The sequence below is a fragment of the Labrus mixtus genome, chromosome 7, assembly GCF_963584025.1.
Source record: "Labrus mixtus chromosome 7, fLabMix1.1, whole genome shotgun sequence".
Taxonomy (NCBI): domain Eukaryota; kingdom Metazoa; phylum Chordata; class Actinopteri; order Labriformes; family Labridae; genus Labrus; species Labrus mixtus.
Genome location: NC_083618.1, coordinates 15,114,582 through 15,135,585, shown reverse-complemented (window position 1 = coordinate 15,135,585; position 21,004 = coordinate 15,114,582). Strand labels below are relative to the sequence as shown.

Sequence of the window (21,004 nt, the reverse complement as noted above, 5' to 3'; positions counted from 1 at the left end):
TTTCTTAATGATTTTCTTCTCAACTGAAACAATATAAGAAAAATAAAATAAAAAAGAAGGAAACCAAAACAAATATACAATATGCTTATAGATAACTCAAAAACCTATTATTGTGCTCTTTATTCTCTTGTATTCTGCTGTCTTTTCATGACACTCGAGTGTAAACACACGCTCCAGACTGATAACTGTCTGGGTGTGGATCAGCTTTCAGATGAGATGGAGTCTTTACTGATTGGTATATTTGGTGATATCAGTTGCTATGGGGTTGTTGTAATGTTTTACTCGCTTGTCTTTTTGTTTCACGAAGTATCTTTTGGTCTGCCTCAATCATAAATAAGTGAATATCATTTTGTTTTCTGTGATATTTTTAACAGATAATCTCTACTCTCATGTATTACATCATGTATTATTTAAGGGGGAAAAAAACAAAAAAGTCCATTTATGGTAATGGTAATAAGCAACCACCATTACAAATAGAAGGACATTCATTTTTAAGAAGTGTTTTTATTTGGAAAGAGTCATTTGTTTTTTCTGCTCTTTGTTGCTCTGCTGTCACATTTATTTACAACAAATGCTGCCATAATGAAATTCTAAACATATTCAACAATTAAAAAACATTTTAGGAAAAATCTAAATATTTTTATGAATTAGAAAATCTCCCCCAAACTCAGATTTCTTTTGTTTTAAAGGAAGAAAGTGTGCGGGGAATTTCCAGTCGCCACCGCGATCTCGTCTCTCCGTCCTGTCCTGTGCCCTTGGTCAGGGCTCCTCCACACCCAGTTCTTCCCTAGTCTCACACACACCCAAACACACACACACACACACACACACACCAACAGCAGCTGTCGGAATCTTTCCCCTCTCTGAACTGAGACCAACACATACAGCTGTTAACATGTACTGGTGATACTGTAAATTCCTTTTCTCTTGCCCTCCGTCTCTCTTGGTTTGCCCTCTCTCGTTGTTTGTTAAAAGCTTTTTTTTCTAATTATTTTATTCTGGATCCAGACAAGCAGACTCTCAGAAAAACCTCCTCACCTTATCAGAAAGTCTTCTAACGACGTCGTCTAAAAATCTCTGCTCGGGTGTGTGTGTATTAAAATGTCATTTTAGTGAAACATGAGTTAAAAATGTTTATAAAATGAATATTTTGCCAACAGTTATTCATTTGGGTTGTCTTTATGCTATAGGTTTCTGTTGTTACAACATTCATCTTTTATTTTTTGCCAATACCCGTCTCAGCTGAGGCCAATAACGCAGTTTTCTATTGTCTGAAAATGCCCATAAATCAAGTCATTTACAAGTACCACATTCAGCAAATACATTAAAAGTTAAGAATGATTTGAGTAAGTTAAGGTGTATTTTTGATGTTTTAAATATTCTACTTATTGCTGTCTTGTCCTGTCCAGAATAATCAGCTAAATGTCTCGTCTACTTGTTGAGATTTAGCTTCAGGAGCACTTTTACAGTCAATCTTATTAGTCTGTTAAACCTTGTTTACCTCTTCGCCTCACCTCTCTCTACCTCACTGTCTCCGTCTCTGTCTTCTCTCTCTTTTTAAAAACTCCCTACAAGCCTCATTCTGCCCCACAACAGTATCCATCCCATTTTACTCCGCTTACCTCCACCCACTTCTTCTGTCCTTCCCTTTGCCTTACTACAGACTCCTCACTTCACCGGACATATTAACAAAAATCTGACAATCTCATGTAGAGGCCTGTGTGATTTATTTCTTTGCGTTGCTTGTTCTTGAAATCTGATGTTTTTTTCACCTGCCTTCATTTTATTCTTAGTTGTGTCTTTAGTCATTTTACCTGCTTTTCAAATATAGCAAAGTGTTATAAAGAGCTCTATTTTAATTTTAATTAAACTGCATTTTGGTAGATTAAAACATTTTGTTATTAAGCAGCAGTGATTTTCCACAACCTTGAATGTGGATGCCCTCAGTTATTTTCCTGATTTTGAGTACATTGCTTCCAAAAACACACTACAGGTCTGACAGCCTTGATTTCTTCATTTCTTAGCTCTGACACATGTCAAGGATGAGACATGAGAAAAAAGGCAGAGTAAAAGAAAACCCAAGCAAGAGACTGTAGGGCATTAAACTTTAAAAGCCTGTCTGAACAGGTGGGTTTACTGGCAGCGAGACGCACACTTCAGGCGTTTAACTCCATCCTTTTATTCCTCTACTCTTTGTTTCTGGTGCTGATATGGAGGGAAACTGAGATTTTGGAGCAATTGGTGCTCCCTTCAGCCTCCTCTGTGTTCAGCTGCTCCGCTGCTGGTGGACTTACATATTTACTTTTGTCCACTGGAGGAAAGGTTGCTGGCTTGAAAGCAGTTCACTTTAGCCATACAGAATTGAGCTTAATTGTAATGTGTTTTACTGAGATGTTTGTTTGGATTTAAATCCCACAGCTTAAACCAGGCAGGGCGTTCTGTATTATCAGTCAATTATCATCCTTTTATACTTGTTTAAATTCAGGGCCACATGGAGAGCTTCACTCTACAATATAATCATAACAGATAAGACTGACCTGTTTGATATAAATTCATTTTGTAATTGTGCTGAAGTGTGTCTCAACAGATGGGGCTGTGCTCACCCACACCCAAAATAGAAGGACAAATGCAGGATAACATGATATACAGTATACGGTATGTCTCTGTGCTCATCTGGGGCATTCCCTTCTAAGTTAGATCTCTGGATCTGATTCCCTGCAAGTCACACTTGATATGTCCTGTCCAAGTAGGCCAGTATTGAAGTCCCTCAACACGAAAGGGGAAAGATGTACTCTACACTTCACTTCACTCTGATATAAAATAAAGATAAAGGCAATTAGATGAGGCTCTATCAGGACCATGTGTTGGTGAAAGCTGGTATTCAGCTGAATGGACCATACAGGGAGAAACTGATCTTTAGACTCTGCATCTGAGTGAACTCACTGAGCTGTTGTCTGGATGACTCATCAGAAACACCTGATCCTTATCCCACCTTACTTTCCCATCTGCTCACCTTTGTCCTTAATTCCATTACCTGATGTTAAACACGGGCAAGCTCTTTGTTTTAATGCTTGTTATAAACCTAATACGGGTGGATTTGTGGTTGACCTCACAAAGCTATGCTTTGAGAATATTCAAGTATAGCTGTGGGTGTTTACAAAGGTTTGCCTTTTGATCCTTCAGGGTGTTGATCTTATGGAGCATCATTTGTCGACAGCAGAGCGATGGCAGGAAATAAGTGGAGACATCAAAACATGAACTAGACTATAAACGTTTTTCTTTTTGTGTAGGCAGTTTGTTACATTTTTAACTTCAAATGTAGTTGGCCAATAATATCAAGTTAACCATCTTTTTTAAACAACCAATAGAAATAAAAACTGTTATTAGTCAATGATTGAATAGAAAAGATGTAAAATAACATTTAATGTATGTGAGTTTGACCTTTTTTTAAAAAAGATGCTATGCTGTCACCTTGTGGCCAAACATTGAATTACAATTCCTTTAAAAAAGAAATTAAATCAAATATGATTTGAGATCTCTCTTTAAGGTTAGTTGTTTAAAAGGCAAAGTTCATGGCTTTAATTAAATACCAACAGCTGATCTTTTAGTTACTTAAAAAACCATACTGGCTGGGGCACTGGTGGTGCATTGGTTAGTGCGCGCGCCCCATGTAGGAGGCTATAGTCGGGCGGCCCGGGTTCGAATCCAGCCTGTGGCTCCTCTCTCGCATGTCATTCCCCACTCTCTGTCTCTCCCTGATTTCCAGCTCTATCCACTGTCCTATCTCTCCATAAAGGCACAAAAAGCCCAAAAATAAATATATTAACTTGCACTTATCAGAGGCTAATTCTTTGCATCTTACATACCAAGATTTCACATGATGACTAATTAATCTAATCCATAACATTATAGAAATACTTGAGCTTGTTCTCATCTATTCAGTAATTTAGAATATTTTATACTTTATGTTTGAGGCAGTCAGCTATGATAGTGATAATTCTTAAAGGCAGTCACAATCTCATGAAATAAAAAGGAGCTCAATTATCGCACTTAAGATTTATTGATCGGTTTCCATGACCACAGACGTACATTACAGTGGACTTGTAGGCAATGACAAAGCAGATTAAAAGTTTGTCTGTGGTGTCCGGCCTCAGTCATAATAATATAGTTACAAGCGACTGAGCGTGAAGAAACAATAAGGTACACAGGCATATTTACAAGCTGTCCTTCCATCACTTGGCCCTGAAACCTGCACAGACGTGCTCCTGCTACAACACTAGAAGACAAACGATCCTTTTTTAATCTTTTTTTTAAACAGTTGACAACTTCTTTATTGTGCCGTCCTTTAACCCAACATTACCGTGATCCATCTGACTTGACCAAAAGTTTACAGTACAAATCCAGTAATAGTGTGAGGATCCAAGGGATAGAGGAATTTTTCATCTTTAATACTAATATTTTATAAAAACCATCCAGTCTAAAAGTCGATAAGCTTAACAGGGGACTGCAATCGGTCAGTGGCATGAATAAAGTGGACAAAAGTGTTTTCAGTTGATATCAATTTGATGCAAGAAAAAGGAAGAGGAAAGGAGCGTGGACAAGAACATTTTGGTCTCTTCTTATTTTGTTATTCCATCTTTTCCCACTTTCTGACATTCCACTCAGTGAAAAAAAGGCAGAGGCAAAGTAGAAAGCAATAGCGCTCCCCAGCCAACTCTTGTTTGTCCATGTTCTCTACACTCTGCTGGACCGGTTCAAAACTCTTTCGCTGCTTAATTGGAGAGCTTCTTCATCCTCTGATCGAGTGCAGAAAAGTTCTCTTCTACAGCCACCAGGTTTTCCTTCATGGTCTGTTGGACCTGGAGGGAAGAGGAGGAGAAAAGAATAAAGTTAGGGAAGAGAGAAATATTAAGTTAGACGGAAAGTTGATTAATCGGGTGGAATAGAAAGAAGCTGTGGTTGACACAGAGTGATGGTTTAGGTGAGGCAGGAAAATATGAGGATAGAGAGACGGTGTATGGTTGAAAGAGGGATCGCTGATTAGAAATGCAGAAAATAGGCAACAAAAATGAAACTCTTCTAGCTTCTCTGCTTTCCTATAATTTCTATCATCTTGTGTGAAAAAAATCTAATTTTTGGAGAGTTAGTCAGGTAAAATGAAACAATTTGGAATTTAATTTAGCATTAAAACTGAGACAATTACACAGTTGAGTCAATCAACAGAAAATGTCAGATTTTCTAGAAATCTTTGTGGAACCTGGATGAAATTTCTACTGGCTTTAAAAATCGTCATTGCAAATCATTCTATGGTTATAGAAGCTCTCACATTATGTCAAGTGGTCACATTTGATAAAGATAACAGGGTCCAACACTGAATACTAAGTGGTTGGCACATTGGTCACTCAGCACCAGCTTCTGGTGCAGGAACTGAAAATATGATTGTCACTTTTATTCCCCATATATTTTGATGTTCAAGTTAAATACAAAGTATAAATACTCTGCAGTTAGCTCGACAATTCAAATGTAGAATAAGATAATGTTAAAAGATTGATTCCAGTAAGCAGACAATGTCTGTATTGTAGATTTTATCATGTTTTTTTTTTACAACTCCCTAAAAAATGTACACAGCAGTCACTGGTTGCTTGTTCATCCATATCCCTCTAACCTGGACCACTTGTGCAAAGAAAGTGTAAAAAAAACCAAAACAGAAAACAGTCAAAACACAACCCCACAGTGATCCCTGGTTTCACCACTTCAGCCGTTTTTAAAAAGATTTATGTTGTCCCAACTGTGCAGTAAATGTATTACTTCCTACCTGTGTTAGCAGGGTGTTATTGTCCTTCAGAGAGTTGTTGATCATCTGCTGAGTGGTGTCCAGGTGGGTCAGCAGCTGGCCAAACTGCATGGCTACCAGATGACACAAGAGGCAGAAGTGAAGTCAAGAAGCAACAGAGAGGGAGAAAGAGAAACAGTATTTTTTTACTTATTTGCTGCTTTAAAGAAATGCACTGCTGTCTTTTCTCTCAGCAGAGGCGATGTGGAGGTATAGACTTACTTATTCTAAATCTGATAAATGACGGCTTTAAATATTAAACACCGTATTTCCTTTTCAAGAAAAAAAAGGGCAAGTTGTGACAGATTGATGTAAAGTGAGTCTGGATGATAAATGACCTCTTCCAGCCCTCAGAAATGGATTATCAATATAATCTATTAATGCTAAGGTTCTGCTTTCATGTGTTAAATAATAATAAGATGATAATGTGATGTATAATATCATGCATCTCTTCCCCCCTGGGGCAGTGTTTAACATTATAGCTAGATTTAGTGTAATTCTATTACCGTTTTGAGGCTCCCTTTCACTGATTTCTACCCTTTGTTATAACAGACTGCCATGGTTTGGGCTAATTCTATTATCCGTTTGAATCCCATTTTCGCTTAGTTTTCATCTTATGTCTTGCACATGGACGTTCCCATTGTAAATGCAAATCTTTCAGACTAAGAACTACTTCCCAGCACAGACTCCTCCTGAAGCGTGATCTGGGGTTTACACCCTATTATGCTCTGTGGCTACATCCTACATATTTTGAATCTTTAATGCCAATCCCCACCCCCCACTAACCTACATACATCCTCTCCTTGAACTCTCATGGGTGTCATTTCAAGGTTCTACTACACTCACATGGAAGAATCCAAGTTTTCATTGTTATTATCATTACTTGTGCGAAATTTGCCCCTAGAGCAATATTATTACAATATTTGCCATATGAACTAATTACTCTGTACCAGTACATTCATACAGTATTATTAGATGAAGTGATGTGACTTTAAACACTCAGAGGATTATGTGAGGACAAAGAAAGTCCTTGACTAGCACGCTGTAAACCCCTTTACTTTCTTGTCTGGTACCTTGCTCATGCAGCTCCTTGACAGCGACGAGCCTCTGCACCACCTGAGGTATGGAGGTAGACATGGCATCCCACTTCTGCACCACGTCATAAAGCTGCGACACCTGACAGGTAAACACACACAGACACATTAATAGAGGCAAAAACCCTCCAGCCTCAGAACGTGTGACTGATTTGTTGATGTGGTCATTTATGGAACTGTAAACGTTATAAAATTATACTGATGAATGTTTTCACATCAACATATATTTACGAGTCCACTTCAATGTTACAATAGTACTGTGTGGTTTCTACTTTTTCGTCAGGCTTGGACACATACCTGCATTTGTTACTTAAAAGGGGACATATTATGAAAAATCCACTTTTACAGTGTTTTTGAACATATATTTTGGGTAACCTGAGTGTCTACCGACCCACAAAATGTGAAATAAACCAGTCCTTTGTTTGTGGTCTGCATAAGTCTTACAACACAGGGAAAAATGATGTCACAAGTTGGATTCTGGTAAAAAAAAAAATACGCTCCTCTCCCCTGATATCTCCAACCATGGACTCCACCCCCAGCCTTGAACAAAACTTTTGCGCAGGTCTGCCATTTTTATTCTTGCTACAGAGGAGTGATGTCTACCGGGAAAGCTAAGGGGGCTCATTGCATTTAAAGAGACATACACACCAAAACGGAGCGCTCTGAGAGAGCTGGTTTATCAAGGGTCACAAACCTCCTCTGGTGCTTGATTCATGTTATATTTTGACCAAAGCACAGCATAGACGTTTCATTTAGACCACAGGGGACTGCTCGAAAAAGGTAGAAAAGGGTTTTAACATGTCCTCTTTAATGAACAGACATGAATTCAAGGATGATGCTGTGGTACAGAGTGATACAGTTTTGAGACTTGTCCCTTGCTGTATGTTATGGCTAAACGAAAGACTAGTTATTTTTGGAACAGTGAATTAAATATCCATATATTCTAATTAAAGTAGGCCATTCATACTTTTGAATATTTGTTTTTTCGAAAGTGAATTAAGTCACACACCCTTTTAGACAATTACTGTACAGGACATATCAGTCTCTGAATAAAGCAAAATGTGCAAAAACGATGTGCAAAAACCTGGTGTATAAACTTGAAACCACTGTACATGACATTAGTATTGTAATGGTGTGCTTAACATGCCCTGCCCTCTACTGGCCTATCAAGTGTAGAGCACTTTCAAAAAGTCCATGCCTAAAACACTGGAAATTACCCAGATCTCACAACTGAATCTCCAACTTAAAAAAATGATATATATATATATATATATATATTCCAAAGTGACTAGGCATTTTTTTTTAGATATACAATAAAACTAGTTTTTAGTATAAACTTAACTCCTGTGCTTCTATGAATCCTTGATCTTAAAGTGATTTTTAATTGAGGGATCAAAAGCACTGAAAAAGTTGTGTCTGCAGTTATTATTCATTGATGGATGTGCAGGAATTACAAACCTTGTTTTGTGTATCAGCATCCTCAATCGCTGTCTTGTGTTTAGCAATCTCATTCATCTTCCCGAGGACGCTCTGAAAGGGAGAGAAGAGAGACCGTTTTAGAGGCATTCAGAGAGGAAACCGACAAAGACAGATAGAGATGAGTTAATGCCAATCTGTTGAAAAACAAACTTCTAATTGAATAAAGCACTTTGTTGTCTTCATAAGCATTCATCAGCAGTTCACCACAAAAAAACAAACACCCTCCTTGAGTTGTAGTAATTGTTCAGTGCATCAGGTTGTTTATAAAGTAAAGAACTGCTTAGATAGCTGTTGAGCTCAGTCCTATGAGCACGGTAGAAAAAACATCCTAAAATTGTTCTTTTCATGTCGTACAAAGACACAGTAAATACCATTACTTACAAATATTTTTGGGGCATTTTGTCTTTTTTGGATTTATCTTAAATGTATAGACACAAAAGAGGATTTTATTGAAACCCAGCCCACATCGGTAGGAACTCAGTCTAAGTTTGTGATACAGGATTTTTTTCAGGACAGCCAACAGTGCACCTCAAACATAAAGGTTCATATGGGAACATCCTGTTCAGAACAAAAGCCTCTGCTTCCCCCTTAAACCCATGAGGTGTGCTGGGTTACCTGCAGTCTGGCCTCCACTTGATCGAGAGTAGCAGAATCCAGTGCGCTGACCCTTGCCTGCAGGAGCTCAATGGTGTCCTGATACAAAAAAGCACACAGACACACACACACACACATATATATATAAGTTTGAGTAAAAAAAACTTTACTGTTGCTGTGCCAGTATACACAAGAACACAAACAAACTTGGAGGAAGCGGTGTCATCTGTGAAGTATGACCCAGTTCTCTGGCTGCACAACAGATACAAAGCTTTATGAATACAAAGAAACTCCAAACAGTGAGTTCTCCAAAAAGAACAGTAGACTTCTTACCATCAAACTGGCACCTTGTACACCAGCACTCAGAGGTCCCTGCAACGTAAACACAAAGAAGGAAAATAACATTTTAACAAGAAACAATGACGCCTCCCTCATAATTTACATAAATCCAGCGGAAGGTTTTATTTCCATTTCACTTTTATGGAGGGTTACACAGCAACAGGAGCATGTAACATGTTTTAGAGTAGAAGAGAGAGGGATATAAACAGAATTAGTGTGAATGAAAGAGAAAAACATCAGAGAGGGGGTGTGTGTGTGTGTGTGTGTGTGTGTGTGTGTGTGTGTGTGTGTGTGTGTGTGTGTGTGTGTGTGTGTGTGTGTGTGTGTGTGTGTGTGTGTGTGTGTGTGTGTGTGTGTGTGTGTGTGTAAAAACTGTCTGAGATGGTGTGTACCTGCTTGTCTGATCCTGAGCCAACAGCTATCTCCAGCTCAGCGAGACGCTTCTCCAATTCCGCCATCTGCAGGGACGGAAAAAGGCAACACATGGTTGGCACTGACAACAGCATCCCAAAAGACATACACACACACACAAACACCCACGCACATACATACCTCCTTGCCTTTTGTCCCACTCATTGGCGTCAAATATTCTGACATTCCTCCCAAGAGAATGCAAACAAAAGCGCGTAGCCGATCATGCCACGGCAATGTTTGCTCATTTTGCTAAAGCATTCATCTGAGACACTTGACTCTGTGCTCCCTCATCCTCGGTTTCCACTTTACCTTGGCAGACTCGTTGAATTTCTCCTGCTCTGGTCGGCTGTGCAGCTCGTACAGCACCACTCCATCTGGGCCCTTAGCTGATGCTATTGGTTTGCTCTCTCCGCTACCACGACTGCCCTTGGCTGCCTCTAGCTGGGTGAGCAGACGCCTGCAGGTGAGGAGACACAAAGGATTAAACCGTATGCTCAATATTGTTATCATCCCCATATGCCTCCTTTTCTCAATCTTGGTATCATTATTCTCAGGCTCTCTTATAAACTGCAAGGTCAAGTTGAGCTTTGATCGTGAACTGTCTCGTTACATTTTCCTCTATTTGTCTCACTTTCTCTGTCTCTTTATCTGGTGGTATGTTTTTTGTCTCTCTAGGGCTTTCCTCTGTTAAACCATTTACTGTCTCCAGTTTTTATTTCCCGTCTTAAATCATCTGTCCGTCAGATCTTGTGCTCCCCAGGTAAAGCCACACTGGACTCAGCAGGATTTATGTGAGCAATTGATACCGGCTGTACAGCCATGCCCTTATTACTCTCCCTCTCTATATCTGGGTTACAGTCCAAGGCTTAGTGAAATTAATTCCCCTGGTCTCTCACTCCACATATAATGCTGACTCTATTTTGTCGATCTACCCCAATTTCCAGCCGTTCTCTGCCTACGGCCCCGTCAGGGTCTGAAAGGTTGTAGCATCCGGTTTCAGGTTACAGATTGCTTTATTGTTTTGTCACAACTCACCTGGCAAGCGCTCCATCTGGGTCAGCCAGGTTGATGTGTGCCTGCGGTCCCAGCAGAGAGTCGAGATGAGCAGAAACCAGTTGCTGCTTGAGCTGAGCCGCCTGCTGGGCGAGTACAACTGGGGTCAGACGCTCCTCTGCATTGGTTTCCTTAGTGGCCGTCTGGAAGCAAAGAAACACAGAGGACAGTGAGTATCTGAGATCTACACAGCAATAAACAACAATGCCGAGGTTGATGAAATCCAGGACTAGAAGTGTTCTTGAGTCAACCAGGTAAGTAGTGTCCCATGCCAGATTTAAAGAGGAAAAACACACTGTAAGCACAAGCCCTCAGTTGTACTTATCATAAATATTGGATTTGTTCTGACACAATATGATAAATTAAGGGATATTCTTATATTCTTAACCTGGGTTTGAATCAGCTATGGTAGCTATATGCTTAGACATTACTAAGGGTAACAAATCCAGAGGGCACATTTTTTGTCTCTTTCGACTAAAAAACTAATCTTTGGAATGATTTTCTGCTAAGCTTCAGGTTCATTCCATGATAAACAGTCAGCAACCCACTTAATGAATTCCAAAGAGAATGAATTTCTAATGCTTAAAGAGAAATAAAAATGATAGCAAAAGGACCCTAAAACAAGCAAGAACTGAGGACAGATGTAGCTAAGGAAGATTTTTCTTGTTTGTTGGTCTTTTGTTTCCTGAATCTCCAAGTCAAGTATGAAGTCAAAACAGCCTCAATAAGAACAACAAGAACTTGGTTTGAAAAAAGTGAGAACTTCTTAACAGCAAAGCATAGTTCATGACACAATGATCATATTTTTTCAGCTACATCTAATTCAAAAGACAGATTTCAGTCGTGATGCCTTCATAGTAGCTCACCACAAAAACTCTATACTATACCATTGGTTCTGGATTAGTATATTTAAGGGTATGACTATGTTTTCAGCCATACATACAGCATTGGAAGTTTCCATTAACAAAAATGGAAACACACACTACTCTAAAGTCTTTGATGAGATGCAACAACAGAGAAGCAGCATGTTCACCACAGCCAGGCCGCATTATGTACCAGCATGACCTGCATGAGCAACAAACCCACTGACATTGTTACAAAAATCTATTTCACAGACTGAAATAGATTTCAGTGTTGGAAACAGAGAACAGGGTTTGCTGCTTATGAGGGACAGTTAATGACACCCCAGTTTAATTAGTTTCGGGATTGTGGGGTCTTTGTACGTCTGAAAAACAATTCCTTTCACAGCTTTTAATCAGCATTAATTCTCATGGTGAATTAAACGCTTCAGTGCACACACAGATCTAAGCATTCGGTTGGATTCTAAGATCTGCAGTGCGACAACAATAACTGCACAAATATATTACACCTCTGTGCCTAAAGGGTTTCATCCTGAATAAAGACATGATTACATGGTAAAGGAACAAGGGAGAAAATAAGTCCTGTCCATTAAAGGCTGTTTAATTTGTGAACAAACAGGGAGATAAAAGACTGGATTATCAGAGTGCACCATGTCTTGCCAAGTCTGTGGACAGAGAGAAATGTTCTTCTGTGTGTGTGTGTGTGTGTGTGTGTGTGTGTGTGTGTGTGTGTGTGTGTGTGTGTGTGTGTGTGTGTGTGTGTGTGGTTGTCAGTTCACCTGGATGGTATCCACTTCCTGAGTGAGTTCCTGGATCTCGTTGACCAGGCGCTGGTACTTCTGCTGGGGTGTCTCCTTCACTCCGCAGCCCTCTCCAAGCTGAACAGAGTAGAGAGACAGTATGAACACAAGACAAAAGCAAACTGTGAAGAACTTCCAGAGCAGCATTGAAATGGAAACTCACACAGCTCTAAATCTGACATCGAAACACATGCAGCCAGTGAAATAAAAATAACAATGGTATATTTACAGAAAACATCCGGGGGGGGGGGGGGGGGGGGGGAGTGGAGTGATGGATTTCTGCTGAAAAACAATATACTCACAATTTCAAATTCTCCCGACTCATAGCCCACTCTTCTGCTTTTACTGATTCTGTCTGAGAAGTCTGTGAAAAAGACGACAAATGGATTGAACGATATTTCCAGAGCACAGAAAAGGCAGAGTGGTTGTCAGTAATAAGCCTGATGTGATCCCAAACACACTTTTTCTCTTGTAATCATCTTTATCCTTTGAGAGTCAATAATTAATTAATTCTAAAAAGATGTGTCTAAGTGTCAGGCTTAGTGTTTAAAAGATAATTTGTCACAAGACTAACTGACTGCATAAAAGCACTATGAAACCCGCCTGTGGAACCTCGCTCTCAGTTGCCATTTAAAAGTCTAAAAATTTAAACAAAACAGCAACAAGTCCTGCCATCATGTAATGTTCAGTTTTTGTTTAAACCGTTTCAGAGAGGTTTTTATATTCAACTTTATCTTCATTTCAGAGGCGGAAGTTTGTGGTGGTGGTGCTGAATTGTATTGCATTAAACCCACACATGTTGCTACTACTACATTCTTGTTATTTTTTTTAAACTATTGTAACTACTAAGCCATGATCCTCTCTAACAGTTAGTATGTCCCTCTGTACAAGTGTAATAGTTCAGTTAATAAGTTGTGATAAAAAGACTGACCAAGTCCCTTGGTGGCGACATGCTTATCTTTGAACTTATCATAGGCTGCGTTCGGGTTGACCACAATCCTCTCCACACTGTCGCTGCAGAGCTCCTCCTGTCATTGAAACAACAGAAGAGAAATGTCAATTGAGCATATTCATAACCAGTAAAGGGCAAGTAGGACTTCACAGACAGCAAAGACTGAAAAATGAGTCTTGGCTCACCTAGCCAGAGAGCCAAAAGTCTCAAAGCCCCAGGTACACTTGAAATTGTTTTGATAGGATTTGTATGATCAGAGAGAAAAATTGTAGGATTTATCATTGCATCAGAATGTGATTAAAAGGCACAGATTTAGCCAGTTTGGTTATTGTGTGGATTATGGTAATCAAGGTCACATACCATCAGGAAATAAAAGCCTTTGTAGCCATACTTCAAGAGCTTAGCAGCCTTTATTTGAGGCTATATTGTTGTAAACCAGATTATTCCAAAATAATTTGTGCCATCAGCAAAGAGACAAAGGTGACAAAATTGTGTACATCAGTCATAGTTTCACCTGTGCCTGAATGTGGACTCTCTAGACCGTCTTTTAAAACATATGTTATCCATGAGGTATAAGTCTACTTTGGTTAAAGCAATGTTACATGACTAAAAAATTACAGAACCAAAGCTAGAAGCCACTAAAACTTTCTTTTCTAAAGGATGGTTCTTTAATTAGTGATTCTGGGGAGCACAAAAATCAGTTGATCAATATTTCCTAGTGATAAATTATGGTGAACTAGAGGCTAGGGGTAAGATTAAAACACCACTGAGACACACATAAAGATGGTATGAGTCCGGGCTCTCTCTCTCTCTCTCTCACACGCACACACGCACGCACACACACACACACACACACACACACACACACGCACACACGCACAGATTTGGATAAGAAGACAAAACACAGAACACCAAACAGTTACACAGATGCAGGGTGGAGGTGGAGGAGGAGGAGAAGGACGGGGAGGAGAGTTAGTCAGGCTCTTACCAGCTCCTTGGGTTTCCAAAGAGAGTTAGAGAAAGTAACGCAAGAGCAGAGGGAGAGAAAAAAGTAGGGGGAGAGAGAGAGAGACAAGACAGATTAATGTGGTTATCACATGCCATGCACACAACAGGAACAGTTGGCCGGGATCGGGGAAAAGTAAGAAAGAAAGCAGTGTTCTGAGAGTTGCTCTTAAAACCCCTGGAGACACACAGGACTGACTGCTTGTGGTGTCTACAGTACTTTCTCTCTTCCCCGAATCAGGGTGGTAAGATGAACAGCAGCATGTTACTTTCTCCTTTGATTCCATACTGTACTTTATAATGCAGTGTGACCAAATGTTCTCATGGAGAACACTGTAGGTCTCACAGCATTCAGCTATGGATGTAAACAACACAACAGTGAAGGGTAACGGGTGGTTTAAGGGAGACTACAGAGATACAGATTTAAAAACTCTAAAATATATTCTGTTAAAAGAAACTATCATAAATCATCTTTCAGAGCGAGTTATTTCTTAACAACATGCAGATCATCCTAAATTAATCTTCTGGCCTATACCAAAGTGGTTCATGAAATTTATCCAAGTAAAGGCCCCTGTACACCGCGTCTGGCGGTCCAAGTTAAATGACCAGCAATCAGACATGGTAGTTCACACTACTGGACATGTCTGCCGATGTCCAACTGGTGACAAAGCTTGTCTGCAGCGTTAATTTATTCAATTAGATAAGCTTCAAAACTAGCGATCCATGGATCCAGAGTGTCCTTTATATATGTCTTCTCAATAAAAAGGTGTCAGAGCTGATTTTACAACAATGCTTCCAAAAAGACTGACATCTCTACATTGGCAATGTTTGATCTGCATCTTATCCACAGATAGAAATTATGCTGATAAAATCCAACTAATTCTTATATGGATTGGCCTACAATACACCTGACAAATTTACTTTGGGAGGTCAAGTTTGTGAGTGATGATATGTTTCTGCCAGCATTTTCCTCTCCCCATTTACTCAATGCTTTGATTCTCCAGAGATTCAGAAACAATGTCAGACAGACATGTCAACATTGACTTTCCCTCTCACATTGTATCAAATGCAACTTGTAGGATGTTATTGCACAGAGCACAGGGGCCTTTAAAATGTCCAGTTAGTGTGATTAAAGTGTGATTATCCAAGGTGCAGTTGTTAGAACATGATGAAAGGTTAAAAAGAAAAATATCTTTAACAGATAGACAAACACTTTTCTTTCTCTTCTCAGTGATTCACACCCCTTTAGATACTTCCTTGACCCTTCGCTGCTTTGTCAAAGCAGGGCCAAATAAAAGAGAATCATAGTGCTACTAAATAATTGATTCCTTGCACTTTAAAACAATCAAAAATTGTTGAATTACAGAACACAAAAAGGGGTCACTCCATCAATATACTTCTCATTACATCCCAATCAATAGAGGTAGGAAAAGTGGATATAGGTTAAAACATGCATAAAAAGCATGGCATTAAGCTCACTGAGAGTAAAACGGAGCCAGGCTTACTTGTACAAACTAGAGTCCCAGGAGGGGTGGGGAAGAAAGGCAAGGGAATTTGGGAAACAAGCGTGGGAACATGGAAGGGAAAATGCCAATTAGGATTCATTCAGCTGGTCAGTAGCAAACCAGACACGTTTAACAGTAATGTCAGATCAGCCTCCCTCATCTGTTCACAAAGAGCTTAACAATATCACTATTAAAAAAAAAAAAAGAAAATAGGACTTCTTAATGTGAACGAGGAAAGATTTTTCCAAGAGTCAGGAGACCAAAGTGATGATAGTGATAAACATTGACAGCATTTTTTTTTTTTTATAATAGTGCTTAGGTGGTGGAGAAAATTAATCTATTTCATATTTATCTTCTCTTACCTTTTTCCATTTTTTATAAGCAATTTTACTAAAAAGAAACCCTAATTTTTTTACATCAGCATAGACCTTTTTTTATCAGGATTTTAACCACAGAGTCAGAACATCACAAACACAGAATAGAAACTCATTCAAATTAAAAAATAAAGTAGAGCATTTGACATTCTTGATACCATAAAGACATTGACACCATAACAAAAATATATTATATTTCTATCAGTTTCTTGCTGGCTTATCTTAAAGAGCCTGCAGACTCTCAAATACAGTCAGTAACATATGTCCACTTACCGACTCAAACTGAGCCTGGTCATCTTCTGGGAGGTCACCGGTCTCGTAGACGTCCGGCTCGTTAAAAGCCTTTTAAAACAATAAGGTAAACAATATAACACAGGGTCACACACACCCCGTTTATTGTCATTAGCCTGGCCAACGCCCCGGACCATTCAACAACACCTTTATACTACTTATTGCTACCAAACGAGTTGCATAAGAAGAGACTACATTAGCTTACAATTCAGCGACTAAGACATACCTAATATGAATGTTGTTGACTTAGCTTAATGCAAACAATGAGCACAAATACAATTGACAGCAGGAGCTAACTGGAGCTAGATAGCAATTAAGCTAATCTCTTCGCTAGCGTTAGCCACTTACAATTCCTGGTAGGTTTGCGTATTTTGGGTCGGCCATTCTCAGCGGGACACAAATGTGAGAGCAACAAGTCACCAAAAAATAAATAAGAACAGTTCTTTAGAGGTGCAAATAGTCGATAAAAACCGAGTGAAAGCTAAGGGTAGATGAGGCAGCAGTCTGTCAGCCGGCTGATGTGGTCACTCGTTTGATTTGACAAGCGTGTACGTTTGATTCCGTGTACCCGGATGGGCGGTGATGTGTTCTTAACGGGAGAGGGTTTGGAGCGGCCCAGCAAAACCAATAAAACAAACGTACCTCTCAAAAGAAGAACGTTAATGCGCATGCGTGTGGTTTGACCAATTCGATTTGGCGGACCCCGTTCTGTCGATTGTAAATATTGAACCAACACATAGTAGACATATCGTATTGTCTCATTTACGACTTTTACACGGCATTTATCATCACACATAATGTTCCTGGGCCTGTTAATTATCTGTGCTGCGACAGAAAGCCCCTCTTGTCTTTATTCCTAAAAGAACATCCTTGAGTTAAAGCTCAGTTGTCACCACACGGTGGCGCTACAGGTGCAAGCAAACAACTCAATTAAAGAACAAAGATGGTCAAATGAGAAAATGACAAACTCTGTTGGAAAAATCATACACTTAAAAAATAGACTCTGATAATTATGTGACATAACATAGAATCAGTTATTAAGTTAATGCTGAAGGATTAAAGGATTAGTTCATTTTTTAAATCCTAGATGAAAATAAAATTCTACCCTATGCATGTTCAGAAAAGTAGTGATTACATAATTTGACAAATATAAATGAGTATTGGATTAAAAAAAAATATTATAGACAGTTTTTGCATTAAGTATGTTACATATATGATAAATAGCTAGATTTCAGATAATAGCCTAACAGTCATTCTATGAAAGAAGAAAAGCAATGTGGTAACACACATTGTGGAAACATGTCAATGACTAGCTCTTACAGATTTATGATCATTGAAGCTGTTTAAAGATCTTTACTGACAGCACATGATCCCCCCATATTTGTTAGCCAATAACACAGATCTATAACATTATTGGACAGGGTGGATATAGGAATAGGTTTAGCCTACATACATAGCTTGCCATTGATTATTCCAGTATTTTCACAAGAAATTGGTGCACAACTGAGAATATGTAGAAGTTCTATCCAGCTTGGGGATTTGTAAGACATCTTTATTGCTTTGAATTTGTGTCTCTCGAGTCCTTTGGAGCACCATCACTGGAGTAAGTTATCCCTGAGCAAAGCTGATGAAGCATTGGTTCCTATTATGAATTAGTCATACAAAGCAGCATTACCATGACAAGTCTGGTTCTGACTCAGAGAAAAGAGAGGTTCTTCTTAAAAACCACTGGCCTATATACTCTGGACTACAGAACTTGTCTCAACAAGTGCAACAATAACAAAAAAAAAAAAAAAGACAGAACTTCGTGTGTAGACGTGGTTGCAGGAATAAGAAACAGAGTCATAGCTCTTCCTGCTCCTCGGTCCCTGTGCTCGGTGGTGCTGATGAGAGAGGATTTGAGTCGCTACTTTCGCAAGCCCCGCCCCCAGTGAGAGAGCGAGCACGGCTGACAGTGATCCAAGGCAAGGCATGCTTGTGAGTAGGCTGCAGCCCATCCAGACACTACACCGACCGGACCAGTTTGGGATATGCTCTGCGTATACAACTCTCCATCTGTTCTGCGCCTCATAACTGCACTTGAATTTGCTTTGAGGTCATTTCAAACAAGAAAACACCGTCAAAAGGGTTGCTTTTTGCTTTTCTTTTTAAATTGCTTTTTGAATTTGGCTGTAGTCTCTTCCAAAAACTCGTAGTTGTCCATAATTGCAAAATGCTTCGCCTACAAGAGTCGCTTTGAATGTAGGTATTGACGCCGGTGGTGTGCACACTCCTCTTTACGGGGAAAAAAAAGGGAATATTGTCTACAGGAGATTTTTTTTTTTTTAATCTAAAAATTCTTCATCTTTCGGAAGCGCATTATTTTTGTCTTCACGATGTCTGACTCTAACGCGGAATGCAATATCAAGGTGTTGTGTCGATTTCGCCCTCTGAACAAGTCCGAAATCACACGAGGAGATAAGTTCATCCCAATATTTCAAAGAGAGGACACTGTCATCCTCGGGGTAAGTTATTTCTAACCCTCCCTTCATTCCCTCGTCCTTTTTTTTTTTTTTCTGTCACCTTTCCATGCAGACGATGTGAGCTAACGCTAGGGCTTACACTTTTTCATCTGGCACACACATCAAACACCGGCTAGACAGGACTGGAAGGGATCTGACAGGGATCAAACTGAGTATAGCCAGTATCAGTGTCCTCATCAGCATGTTGCATCATTCATTCAGGTGTGTGCTGCTGCCATTAATGAGCAAAAAGGCTTCAAGGTATGGTCTGTAATGTGGGCTGAACCTTACAGAAAAAAAAGGCAGTATCAAATTGAGCAATTGCAACTCAAATCAGGATTTTAGATTTTTTTTTTTTAAGATTCATCACTTCCATTTTGGTATTCAGGCAAAGTCTACAATCCTGAGCTTTACATGGATTGTGATTTAAAAAAAAAACTTGGATCTCGACCCCACCTCTATGATCCCACACTCTGCCTCATTATTCCTTCTGTTGTATTGATCTGCTGGATTTCGCATTTGCAAGTTTGAATGATAGCTGGTGATGTATCTTGTAGTCAGTCTTATATGCACCGTTGAATCATCAGGCACTGCAAATCCCCCCCGAGAGTCGTAATTACGCTCTGTGGGCTGTGTCTGTCCAGTAAATGGATTTTTGGTTTTGTCTCTGATGATTGCTGTCACTGCTGTGGAGCTGAAATGAAAATGAACCCAAGCTATAAAATGTTGATCAATCTTATCGATGCTCGCTTGAGACTGAGGTTAATAGTGGATGATCATAGCGCTCTACAAGCAAATGTTCCTGTTGTTTAGATGTAAAGCATATCTGGACATGCTAACACTCAAGACACAAATTCTACAAATAAATGAAAAAATACAACCACATGCAGGCAGGTCAAAATGGAAGCTGTAATTTGCACTTAAACTGCATATTTACATTTACTTAAGTACTTTAATACAGTGAGAGAGAGAGAGAGAGAGAGACACACATACACAAAAACACAAACATACACAACCCCCGTCCCCCATACTCAGATACACATGTATGAAAACACATGCATGCTGACAGAAACTGACAAACATACAAGCTGAAACATGCACATGTACTTATATGAACAGATTCACACAAACACACAAAAATACAAACATGTGTATGCAAAAAGAAATGGACACACATTCAGGCTGAAACATGCGCATTTACTGTGTACTCACAGATTCACACGTAAATACGCATACATGCAAAACACACACACAAACACAAGCATAGACAAATAGACTCACAAATACACATGTAGACAAAATATGGGCACACATGCAAGCTTGAACATGTGCATCCCCTGTATTTATGCATTTACTGTACCACACCCATATCACTGCTCTTGCTTTACAGACAGAGAAATACACACAAAACATACAAAAACACAAACACGAATCACCAACAAATCTAGACAAGCATGTGCACAGAAATGGAGACACATATCTGAGGCATGCACATATACCGTTGATATTCACCAGCACCCACATACAGGCAGACAAACAGAAGCATGCGCTCAGAAATTGACCCACATGCAAGCTGATACATGCATATTGTATGCACACTGTATGTACTGTATGCATGTATTCACACCCTTAATGCTGCTCATGCTTTGGACTTGAAGCTACACACAAACACACACACACACACACACACACACACACACACACACACACACACACACACACACACACACACACACAGGCAAACAAACAATTAATAAAGCAACCATGTGAAAAGAAATAGGCTCACATGCCGGCTAAAATTCTTTCATACACTATAGGTGCACTCATTCAATACGGCTTGTGATATACATTTGGAAACATGCACACACACACATGCACACACACACACACACACATACACACACACAAAG

General features: G+C 39.4%; 2 protein-coding genes across 3 annotated transcripts in view; one reads left to right on the top strand and one right to left on the bottom strand.

Annotated features, from left to right (window-relative positions):
• Positions 1 to 4,041: 4,041 nt before the first annotated feature.
• Positions 4,042 to 17,140, bottom strand: dctn2 (dynactin 2 (p50)). Its single transcript, XM_061043230.1, has 14 exons — positions 16,942 to 17,140; positions 16,576 to 16,644; positions 13,398 to 13,494; positions 12,769 to 12,830; positions 12,446 to 12,544; positions 10,789 to 10,949; positions 10,063 to 10,210; positions 9,732 to 9,797; positions 9,334 to 9,372; positions 9,022 to 9,099; positions 8,386 to 8,457; positions 6,907 to 7,009; positions 5,816 to 5,907; positions 4,042 to 4,859 (listed from the first exon to the last, which is right to left on the bottom strand). The coding sequence occupies exons 1-14, from the start codon at positions 16,975 to 16,977 to the stop codon at positions 4,773 to 4,775; spliced, it is 1,209 nt and encodes a 402-aa protein (XP_060899213.1). The 5' UTR covers positions 16,978 to 17,140; the 3' UTR covers positions 4,042 to 4,772.
• A 1,254-nt stretch (positions 17,141 to 18,394) lies between these two features.
• The window catches only part of kif5ab (kinesin family member 5A, b), a 68,321-nt gene continuing 65,711 nt past the window's right edge, over positions 18,395 to 21,004 (top strand). The window contains exon 1 of one of the 2 annotated variants that reach the window (XM_061043229.1): positions 18,395 to 19,097. In XM_061043229.1, coding sequence (XP_060899212.1) covers positions 18,969 to 19,097 — 129 coding nt within the window. In that variant the 5' untranslated portion in view covers positions 18,395 to 18,968. The remainder of the gene's footprint in view (positions 19,098 to 21,004) is intronic. The other variant, XM_061043228.1, reaches the window with a different exon arrangement.

Excerpts from the sequence above, each read along its gene's own strand:
- dctn2 (XM_061043230.1), bottom strand. The coding sequence starts at position 16,977 with ATGGCCGACCCAAAATACGCAAACCTACCAGGAATT. Across the intron at positions 10,211-10,788 it reads CCAGATGGAGCGCTTGCCAG|GCGTCTGCTCACCCAGCTAG; the intron begins GTGAGTTGTGAC and ends CCTCACCTGCAG. Across the intron at positions 5,908-6,906 it reads CAAGGAGCTGCATGAGCAAG|CCATGCAGTTTGGCCAGCTG; the intron begins GTACCAGACAAG and ends GTCATCTGGTAG.